At 47.8% G+C, this 10,606-nt stretch overlaps 1 protein-coding gene across 2 annotated transcripts in view; it reads left to right on the top strand.

The window, feature by feature from the left end:
• Nucleotides 1-10,606, top strand: part of LOC109644654 (spectrin beta chain, non-erythrocytic 1) — a 63,537-nt gene that overhangs the window by 38,496 nt on the left and 14,435 nt on the right. For both annotated transcript variants that reach the window (XM_069538201.1, XM_069538200.1), the window contains 21 exons: nucleotides 542-693; nucleotides 2,503-2,676; nucleotides 3,500-3,591; nucleotides 4,074-4,154; nucleotides 4,310-4,425; nucleotides 4,584-4,696; nucleotides 4,792-4,979; nucleotides 5,072-5,189; nucleotides 5,399-5,557; nucleotides 5,753-5,848; nucleotides 6,205-6,411; nucleotides 6,644-6,797; nucleotides 6,897-7,048; nucleotides 7,151-7,369; nucleotides 7,710-7,790; nucleotides 7,948-8,154; nucleotides 8,248-8,459; nucleotides 8,660-8,797; nucleotides 9,174-9,294; nucleotides 9,391-9,606; nucleotides 9,742-10,161. In XM_069538201.1, the coding sequence (XP_069394302.1) occupies nucleotides 542-693; nucleotides 2,503-2,676; nucleotides 3,500-3,591; nucleotides 4,074-4,154; nucleotides 4,310-4,425; nucleotides 4,584-4,696; nucleotides 4,792-4,979; nucleotides 5,072-5,189; nucleotides 5,399-5,557; nucleotides 5,753-5,848; nucleotides 6,205-6,411; nucleotides 6,644-6,797; nucleotides 6,897-7,048; nucleotides 7,151-7,369; nucleotides 7,710-7,790; nucleotides 7,948-8,154; nucleotides 8,248-8,459; nucleotides 8,660-8,797; nucleotides 9,174-9,294; nucleotides 9,391-9,606; nucleotides 9,742-10,161 (3,416 nt within the window). The remainder of the gene's footprint in view (nucleotides 1-541; nucleotides 694-2,502; nucleotides 2,677-3,499; nucleotides 3,592-4,073; nucleotides 4,155-4,309; nucleotides 4,426-4,583; nucleotides 4,697-4,791; nucleotides 4,980-5,071; nucleotides 5,190-5,398; nucleotides 5,558-5,752; nucleotides 5,849-6,204; nucleotides 6,412-6,643; nucleotides 6,798-6,896; nucleotides 7,049-7,150; nucleotides 7,370-7,709; nucleotides 7,791-7,947; nucleotides 8,155-8,247; nucleotides 8,460-8,659; nucleotides 8,798-9,173; nucleotides 9,295-9,390; nucleotides 9,607-9,741; nucleotides 10,162-10,606) is intronic.

Here is a 10,606-nt window from a genome sequence, read left to right as displayed (position 1 = left end):
TCATGAATTATATGAATGTTTGTTTGCATATATAAAACAGGCAGGGTTTCTTATCTGAGTGTGTGTGTGTGTGTGTGTGTTTACTTCCTTCCTTCCAGGGGTCAGACAAAGTTTATTCTTATTGTCTCTCGCTCTCTCGCTCTCTGACCTGAGTTGAGCTCGATGCAGAGAAAATGTTTGTTCAGTTTAAATTAACTTGATTTATTTCAGTTCATCATCGTAACAAACGTCGGCAGCGGATTATTTAACGATGAGTCAGAGTTGAACTCCACCAGTTCTGTCTCCAGAGGTGGAAACTGTTCTGCTCTGTTTCTATCACGTCTTTGCTTTGACTCTAGTTAGCATGCTAACTGCTGCTAGCCCCACTCAGCGCAGCCCATCTCAGTGATCAGGGAGTCGGTGTCACATCCAGTCTGACCTGAGGGGGGCGCTCCTCTCACAGGATGTCTCATAACCTCCTGCGTCATGATGCAAACATGGCTGAAGCCCTGAGTCATTGTTTCTAATGAATTCTCTCTCTCTCTCTCTCTCTCTCGTCCAGATGAGCGTGAGGCGGTGCAGAAGAAGACCTTCACCAAGTGGGTGAACTCACACTTGTCCAGAGTCTCCTGTCGCATCACCGACCTCTACATGGACCTGAGGGACGGACGCATGCTCATCAAGCTGCTGGAGGTCCTGTCAGGAGAGAGACTGGTGGGTCACGTCGCTGTCAGGGCTTTTATTTTGAAAGAGGAGCAGCGGCAGGAGAAATGAGACGAGCTTCAGACTCAAATCTTCCTCGGATCCTGACTGGTCATTAACACGTTGCTCTGTCGTCAGGGGGAATCCAGATATTTTCTTTATGCATTAAATATTCTTTGACTTGACGTCAATATGTAATGAAAACAACACGGCCTCAGTCTGAGCCGACGGGAGCACGAGGTTCATTATTCACTCTAACAAATGAGAAGTGCAACGAGTCGTTTAAATCAAGTTCAACGAGCCAAGAAAATCAAATCGCTTTTATTCACCGGGACGAACTGGAGACGAGCGTTTGCTCCGTGAAAACTGATTCTGAGTTCAGCTGCCACACGACAGGTTTACAGTCACAGAGTTAAAGTCTCTGATCATCTGTGATAAATGTAAAGTTCTGCTTCATGTTGGTCGTTGTGGTTCAGCGAGTCTCCGGTCACCATGGCAACAGGAATCTGTTATCCTCCGTTGTCTCTGAACGTCCTCTCGCTGTCTTCTCCCTCTGGCAAACCAAGAGACATAAACTCAGACTCGGTCAGAACGTCCCGGTGTGACCCTGCCTTCCAGAGCCGTGAGCCAGACTCTCTTCTTCTTCTCTTTCCTCTCCCTCTTTTCTTCTTCTTGGCTGTCCTTCCCGTCTCTTCATCTCTGACCTCCTCTCTCTCCGTGACGCTGTCATCCGGTCTTTTCACAACCTGTCAGACGCACACAGGGAGAACACACAACTGCACAGTCGGACAGGAAGTGCAACACAACGTCTGTTTTCTGATGTTCTTATATTTCTACTACGTTTTATATTTGATTTTATTTCCTTGAGTCCAGAATGAGCGAGAGATGAAATAAAGGAGAGAAACAGAGGGATGGTGAAGTGAGCAGGATGGATGGAGGCAGTGACAGTGTGTGTGTGTGTGTGTGTGTGTGTGTGTGGGGGGGGGGGGGGGGGAGTTGTGAAAGAAGTCATTGAGTAAGTTTGAGGCTTCACACGGAGCCAAGACGCCTCCAGGAGCAGCAGAGGAATCTGATCTGAGAGCAGCTGAATTACACTGAACAACAGGGGGCGCTCTTCATTGTTCTGCTCATTTATATCTGTTATAGAATATGAGTGAAACTACAACTGTGTGTGTGTGTGTGGGGGGGGGGGGGGGGGGGGGGGGGGGGGGCAAGAGAGTTGTGTTATTGTCCTGATCGAAGTGATGATGATGATGATGATGATGATGAGGTCAGGGTTGGACAGAGAACTTGTTTCTTGGACGAGCTGCAGGAAGTTACATCGCTGACAGCTCAGACGTTTATTTTATTTTAGCCGTTAATCATCGCTGTGGTTTGTTTTAATTATATTTCAACATGTCGGTGTCGTCCAAAGGACTCGACTCTCAACAACGTGCTGAGTCACTCAAACCCTGAATGTTCGAAAATCCAACAAACACACATTAGAGTCACATTCTGCTCCTGGTTTGATAAATTCATCATCAACTAAAGGTCCATTAGTTCCTGTGTAGTTGGAACCTGTGATCGACACGTGCGCTCACACGTAGTTTTTATGTTGCTGGAAACATTCCTGTGTGGAGATGAAATCCTTCGGGAATAGGATTTGTATAAATAACGTCCAGTTGAAGAAAATCTATGAAAACACAAAGTGTGGGTTTTGAAATCACTCAGCTGTGTCGGCAGCTGTTTTCTTCTCCCTCGTGTTTTTATGAAACTGAAGCTGTTCACGCTCTCTGGGTTTGTGAGAGTCGTAAATAAACTGGAGTTCTGTTGTTGTTTCAGCCCAAACCCACCAAGGGTCGGATGCGGATCCACTGTTTGGAGAACGTGGACAAGGCTCTGCAGTTCCTGAAGGAGCAGAGGGTCCACCTGGAGAACATGGGCTCCCACGACATCGTGGACGGAAACCACCGCCTCACCCTGGGCCTCATCTGGACCATCATCCTCCGCTTCCAGGTACGAGGCCGCCGCGCGCGTTCAAATCCCAAGAGGAGGCGCATCAGAGAACGTCAGCCGCGATGTGGGTCATGTGATCCATCGTCAGGAACCTTGTTGCATCCCAACACGTGGTTGATTCTAATATTTTGAATTTATTTCCATGCTCTTGTTCATCTTGTAAATGAAACTAAAACTACCGAGAGAAGAACAGACGTGTGTCGTAGATTTTACTGTATGTCGATGTCGTGTCACCGGGGGATGATGTCATCATTGAGGACAGTGAACAGTTGGGTGAAAAGGATTTAGATTTTATAAGAGGATTAAAAAAACTCTTTTTAGTGGTTTTAAATCCTGCGGCGGGGGAACCAGGGTGAAAGTGAGCCGTGTGTGTGTGTGTGTGTGTGTGTGTGTGTGTGTGTGTGTGTGTGTGTGTGTGTGTGTTGACGATTTGCGGCTCACTTTTGCTTCACGCTTCAGTCAGACTGAAACCGAAGTTGACCGATGAAGGTGAGACGTGCTCTTCTGTCTTTGTGAGGATCAGGACAACACAGAGTGAGGACACGTTGGGAACAAAAGGATTTTTAAGAAAGCGTGGACGTTTAGAGCGGCAGGACAATTTTAGAAAGTAAAGACACAACAGTTTTTAAAAGTATGTTTTGGACAATGTGGACATTCTCAGGATCTATAGACAGTTTGTACAGAAAGTGAAGACGTGTGTATGACGTGTTTGAGGATAGTTTTAGAGAGTGTGGACTTTTTGGAAAGTGAGGACATCCAGAGTTTGAACAAATCTTGTTTTAAATCAGTGTCTTTATCGTGTTTGTCTGTCTGTGTGTCTCAGATCCAGGACATCAGTGTGGAGACGGAGGACAACAAGGAGAAGAAGTCGGCTAAAGATGCTCTGCTGCTCTGGTGTCAGATGAAGAGCGCTGGGTGAGACTTTAAACACTGTTTGCACTCATCTGATTGTTTCGACTACATTTCCCATCAGCCACCTGTTCCCCGCCCTGAAGTGTATTATTGACGGAGTTGAACAAAAAGTTTGAATCAAAATAATGAATTGTACATTTTAATAAAGTTCAGTCGAGACGTGTCAGTAAACTAAATAATATATTTGCTGTTTGTGTTCAAGCAGAAATTATTAATATAATTTATAAGAAGTAGAGATTCAGTGATTAATGATACATTTACAAGTACTTTCTAAAATAAATTAAATAATAATAATACAACAACAGAGCGTGGAAGTATTAAAAGTATTAAAAGTATTAAAACATTAAAAGTCATAACACTGAGCAGGTTCTGGAAAATGATTCATAGAAACGAGTGGAACCATCACATTTGTTTCCACCTGTTAAATGAAACCATCACGTGGTAACTGATTTAAATGTTGTGAATGATTTCCTCTTCCTGTCCAGATATCCAAACGTCAACATCCACAACTTCACCACCAGCTGGAGGGACGGGATGGCCTTCAACGCCCTCATCCACAAACACAGGCAGGAGCCGAACGGAGCTTTGTCTCACACGATATGTTTCGTTCATGATGTCTGAGGAGCCTCAGACCGAGCGGCTGTAAAATCACCCGACACATAGAGAAATGAATAAATCTGACTTCCTGTTTAAAGTCCACGTTGTGTTTGTTTGTTTTCAGACCCGACCTGATCGACTTCGACAAGCTGAAGAAATCAAACGCTCACCACAACCTGCAGAACGCTTTCAACCTGGCCGAGCAACATCTGGGCCTCACCAAGCTGCTGGACCCCGAGGGTGAGAGAGAGAGGCACACACACACACACACACACACACACACACACACACACACACACACACACACACACAGTCTATTCTAAATGATAAAGTTGTCATTTCATTCTGATGTGTGTGTGTGTGTGTGTGTGTGTGTGTGTGCGTGTGCGTGTGCGCAGACATCAGCGTGGACCACCCTGATGAAAAGTCCATCATCACGTACGTGGTGACGTATTACCACTACTTCTCTAAGATGAAGGCGCTGAAGGTGGAGGGGAAGAGAATCGGAAAGGTGACAAACTAACGTCTTGTTCTGAACTTAAAGGACGTTTCTGTTATTTTATTTTTATTTCTAACACGCGTGTGCCTGCCGTGTTTTTTCTCCAGGTCCTGGACAACGCCATCGAGACGGAGAAGATGATCGAGAAGTACGAGTCTCTGGCGTCGGACCTTCTGGAGTGGATCGAACAGACCATCATCATCCTCAACAACAGGAAGTTCGCCAACTCTCTGGTGGGCGTCCAGCAGCAGCTCCAGGCCTTCAACACGTATCGCACCGTGGAGAAACCGCCAAAGTCAGTAGAGTTCACGATGACTCCAAACTTACAGCGCCTGAGGTTCAAAGTGTGCTGAGTGTGTGTCTGTGTGTGTGTCTGTGTGTGTGCAGGTTCACAGAGAAAGGAAACCTGGAGGTTCTGCTGTTCACCATCCAGAGTAAGATGAGAGCCAACAACCAGAAGGTCTACACTCCACGAGAGGGAAAACTCATCTCTGACATCAACAAGGTAACGACAGCGCTCGACTGTTTTCAACAAAGTTATTTATTCTACAAATTCAAATCAAGAGAAAATAATCATCAGTAAATACAATTCAGAGATAAAGTAAAAGTGTTTTTGAGATAAATGTCGTTAATGTGATGATAAATAAATATCAATAATAAAAAGTGTCACCTCCACGTTTCTGCTGCCTGATGCTGTGGGTGTGTTTGTTTTAGGCGTGGGAGCGTCTGGAGAAGGCGGAGCACGAGCGCGAGCTGGCTCTGAGGACGGAGCTGATTCGTCAGGAGAAACTGGAGCAGCTCGCCCGACGCTTCGACCGCAAGGCCGCCATGAGGGAGACGTGGCTGAGCGAGAACCAGCGGCTCGTCTCTCAGGTAACACACGTACACAAGGTCGATTCCTCTTCATCAAACGATTCAGGAGTCGACACATTACATTTCTTTTTCGTGCAGATTCTTTTTTCTTCACCATAAATAAAAATGTTTCTCTCTCCTCTCTGTTTCCTTTCAATCTCCTCCCCTTGGTTCCTCTGTCCTCCTCTCCTTGTTTCCTCTGTCCTCTTCCTCCAGGACAACTTTGGACTCGACCTCCAGGCCGTGGAAGCTGCCACTAAGAAACACGAGGCCATAGAGACGGACATTGCAGCGTACGAGGAGCGAGTTCAGGTCGGTTCATCACCCGGAGGTTTTTTAACTCTGGTTTGCTCTTAATTGATCTGAACTCAGATCAGGTGGATTTTATCTCACGATGTAAATACTGAGATTCAAAGTTTAAGAGGAAAATCCTCGATCAGTTTTATCAGAAACCTCGATCATCACGCTCCTGATCTCATGTTTGGAACTAAACTTTATCACAAAAGTGGTTTTTAATTCAAAAAGGTAAATGAGTCATAAAAACTCAAACTCCTCAGCAGCTTCTGAACAGTCAACAGTTTTTCTGTTTCAGTTCTGAAGAATGAAAACGGTTCATGTTCGTAGTTTCATGAACCATTAACAAGTCTTTTTTGTTTTCCTCTCTCCAGGCGGTGGTTTCCGTGGCGAAGGAGCTGGAGGCGGAGAATTACCACGACATCAAACGCATCACGGCGAGGAAGGACAACGTGATCCGGCTGTGGGAATATCTGCTGGAGCTGCTGAAGGACCGACGCCACCGGCTGGAGCTGAACCTGGGTCTGCAGAGAGTGTTCCAGGAGATGCTCTACATCATGGACTGGATGGACGAGATGAAGGTACGCAGGGGGCGTGGCCAAATCAGAAAATTAAATTATAAACTTCTCTAATAAACATTCTGGAACTTTTTATGTTTTCTTTGGATGAATTTAAAATCAGAGGCATTTTCCTGAAAAACAGCAAACACAGTTACGATCATTGTTCCGTCCACATCGTGTCCCATCGTGTTAATATCGGATGTCTTAGTGTGATGGTGTGACCTTTGACCCCGGCCTCTGTCCCCCGGTGCAGATGCTGCTGCTCTCTCAGGATTATGGGAAACATTTGCTGGGTGTCGAGGACCTGCTGCAGAAACACGCTCTGGTGGAGGCCGACATCGGCATCCAGGCCACTCGAGTGAAAAACGTCAACAGCAACGCTCAGAAGTTTGCCAGCGACTCCGAGGGTGAGAGGGACGAGTGGACGAGTGGACGAGTGGACCGGGGACATTGTTGAGTGTGTTCTCTGCGATGAGCGGGACATTAATCGCTTCTCTCCTCCTCAGGTTATAACCCGTGTGACCCACAGATCATCAGGGATCGAGTGGCTCACCTGGAGTTCTGTTACCAGGAGCTGAGTCAGCTGGCGGCTGAGCGGCGAGCTCGCCTCGAGGAGTCCCGTCGCCTCTGGAAGTTCTTCTGGGAAATGGCTGAAGAGGTAATTTTTGTAGATTTATTGCTGTTATCAAAAGTCTGCCTGAGGTCGTCTGGTCGTTGGGACGTGATGTCACGGAGGCCTGAATGTGTCTGCGGTCCGTAGGAGGGCTGGATCCGGGAGAAGGAGCAGATCCTGTCCTCCGAGGATTATGGGAAGGATCTGACGGGCGCGCTGAGACTGCTGAGTCAGCACAAAGCCTTCGAAGACGAGATGAGTGGGCGAGCTGCTCATTTACAGCAAACCATCAAACAGGGAGACGAGCTGGTGGCCAACAACCACTTTGGATCCGATAAGATTAAAGAGCGAATCCAGGACGTCCAGGTAAAGAGCTCCGAGAGCGTCACCGCGACATTTGACTCCTTTAACGTACTTCACACACGTCTCCCTTTGATTTAGAATAATGAAATCTCCCTCTGGGTAATTTAGGGAACGAGTTCTCCTCTAAAGAGGTGATGTTTTCATTACTGCACGTTGAACTCAAATCCAGAGTAGATTATAGAAAAGTTCTCTCCTGCTTTATTTGTTTGATTTCATTTGTATAAAACATTCTTGAGTTTCAGGAAAAGTGTTTTTACCTGTAAAGGAAGATTCATCATGTCCTTCCTTCCTTCCTCCCTTCCTTCCTTCCTTCCTCCCTTCCTCCCTCTCCTCTGTGCTGCAGGAGCAGTGGGCAGCTCTGGAGCGTCTCTCTGCCGTCCGTAAAGCTCGTCTGCAGGAGGCCTGTAACCAGCATCAGTTCCAGGTGAAAACCGGTTTTCACGGTTTCTATAGAAACTGACTTGACGTCTGTCAAATGCTAGAAAATCAAAAACAGACAAAGTCAAGTCCAGATAGAACCAGTCATTGTCCTGATCTGCAAAATCAATATTTCAGACTCTAACTCCGTCTTCTGTCCTCAGGCCGATGCTGACGACATCGACACGTGGATGCTGGACGTGCTGCGGATCGTCTCCAGCGTCGACGTCGGCCACGACGAGTTCTCCACCCAGGCTCTGGTAAAGAAACACAAAGACGTTGCCGAGGAGATCGGCAGCTACCGGCCCGTCATCGACGCTCTGCACGAACAGTCCCGCACGCTGCCGCCCGAGAAGGCCGACTCTGAGGAGGTGAGGAGTCTGACTTGAATGGTTCTGTGTCTGTGGAGAAAGTAAAGATCGACCGGACGTCCACTCACTGTGCTGGCCGTTGTTGACGTGCAGGTCCAGAGCCGGCTGGCAGGAATCGAGGAGCGATACAAGGAGGTGGTGGAGCTGACGCGCCTCAGGAAGCAGGCGCTGCAGGACGCTCTGGCGCTCTACAAGATGATGAGTGAAGCCAGCGCCTGCGAGGTGTGGATCGATGAGAAGGAGCAGTGGCTCAACAGCATGGAGATCCCCGAGAAACTGGAGGACCTGGAGGTCGTCCAGCACCGGTGAGAAGCACCAGGGTCCAAACAGACGAGCTTAATAAACCTGACTAACAAAACAACGTATCCCATCATGCATTGCTCTTGCTCTGAATGAAAGAGAAAGACTTTGAAAAGAAATTAAAGTTGCAGCAGAAACTAAATATACGTGTCTGAAGAATATGAAAGTCTAAATTCTTTCTCTGATCTTCTGTGTCTCTGTCCAGGTTCGAGAGTTTGGAGCCGGAGATGAACAACCAGGCGTCCCGGGTCGCCGTGGTGAACCAGATTGCCCGGCAACTGATCCACAGCGGACATCCCAGCGAGAAGGAGATCAAAGCCCAGCAGGACAAACTCAACACCAGGTAATGTAACTGGGATTAAACCAGATTATCACGTCTTTAACCACCTCACTCAGATTAAACTGGTTCAAGAACGTTTCTGCTGTTAAACTAAACCTGAATTAAATGTAACTGGGATTAAACACAATGCGACTGAGCAGCTATGATCTAAACTGGGATTAAAAAGGAAATTAAAAAAGATTATTAAAGTAGAATAAACAGGAAGTAAACTGGAACCTTAGTGATATTTAAATAAACTTGAGTTCAAAAGTAAGTGATCAGTTAACTAATCTAGGATTTAACCAACAGTAGAATAAGTGGACGACCCACCTGCTTCAGTTTCAGTCTGACTTGATATCTGCTGCTGACGGTGTCTCTGTCCGCTCGTCCCTCCGTCCAGATGGAGTCAGTTCAGAGACCTGGTGGACCTGAAGAAGGACAGCCTGAACTCGGCTCTGGGAGTCCAGAACTACCACCTGGAGTGCAACGAGACCAAGTCCTGGATCAAAGAGAAGACCAAGGTTCACGTCCGCTCCTTCAGGGTTTAAATCCCCCCCCCACGCTGTGACTGGTGATTGGCCGGTCTGACCCGTCACTTGCTCTCTGTCCTCCTCCAGGTCATCGAGTCCACTCAGGAGCTGGGCAACGACCTGGCCGGCGTCATGGCTCTGCAGAGGAAGCTGACGGGAATGGAGCGCGACCTGGCCGCCATCGAAGACAAGCTGGGAGACCTGGGAAAGGAAGCGGAGCGTTTGGCCTCCGAACACACGGAGCAGTCGGACGGCATCAAGGGACGTCTGGCTGAAATCAGAGGCGTCTGGGACGAGATGAAGGTGAGACGATCTGTCATCATGTCGGATCAGAAGAACCCAAGAACATCCCAGTTCTTCCACACCAGGACTTTAACAGTGTTTCAACACACACTGAGCAGAAACACGAGATAACGATCTGATCAAATCTGTTTCCAGGACACCATGAAGAACCGGGAGGAGTCTCTGGGCGAGGCCAGCAAGCTGCAGCAGTTCCTGCGCGAGCTGGACGACTTCCAGTCGTGGCTGTCGAAGACGCAGACGGCCATCGCCTCCGAGGACATGCCCAACACGCTGACCGAGGCCGAGAAGCTGCTGACCCAGCACGAGGGCATCAAGAACGAGATCCGCAACTACGAGGAAGACTACCAGAAGATGAGGGACATGGGCGAGATGGTGACGCAGGGCCAGACGGACGCGCAGTACATGTTCCTGCGGCAGCGGCTGCAGGCGCTCGACACCGGCTGGAACGAGCTGCACAAGATGTGGGAGAACCGACAGAACCTGCTGTCTCAGTCGCACGCTTATCAGCTGTTCCTCAGGGACACCAAGCAGGCCGAGGCCTTCCTCAACAACCAGGTAAACCTCAGAGCTCAGGACTGGGACACCTGCAGCGTCTCACTGTGACGTCCAGAGTTTCAGTCTTTTGTTTGCAGTCAGAAAATCCCAGTTTGGGTAAAACATGATGCCCTGGTGCATGCTGGGAGAGGCTCCAATCCCACCTGCTCATCGAGCTGCAACAGGAACGAGCAGAACGTTTGTTGCAGAGGATTTTCTGGTGTTAATGTGAATATGAACGTTTGAACAGCGTCAGACAAGATAAGAGCCTGTCAGACGCTGCCACCGTGTGGTGCAACCTGTTCATTACAACAGTTTAACGACAAGCTTCTGTATTTTTCAAATCCGTCATTACGAGAAAAAAAGAAGTTTGTTACAGATAAACAGGAAGTGAAATCCTCTGATGTGAATCTACAAACCTGTGAATTCTCTCAAACCTTCCTCCAGGTTTTGTTTTAAAAAAATC

The sequence above is a fragment of the Paralichthys olivaceus genome, chromosome 14 (assembly GCF_024713975.1).
Source record: "Paralichthys olivaceus isolate ysfri-2021 chromosome 14, ASM2471397v2, whole genome shotgun sequence".
NCBI lineage: Eukaryota > Metazoa > Chordata > Actinopteri > Pleuronectiformes > Paralichthyidae > Paralichthys > Paralichthys olivaceus.
Note: the sequence above shows the minus strand (reverse complement) of the source record. Positions and strands in the feature narration are given on the sequence as shown.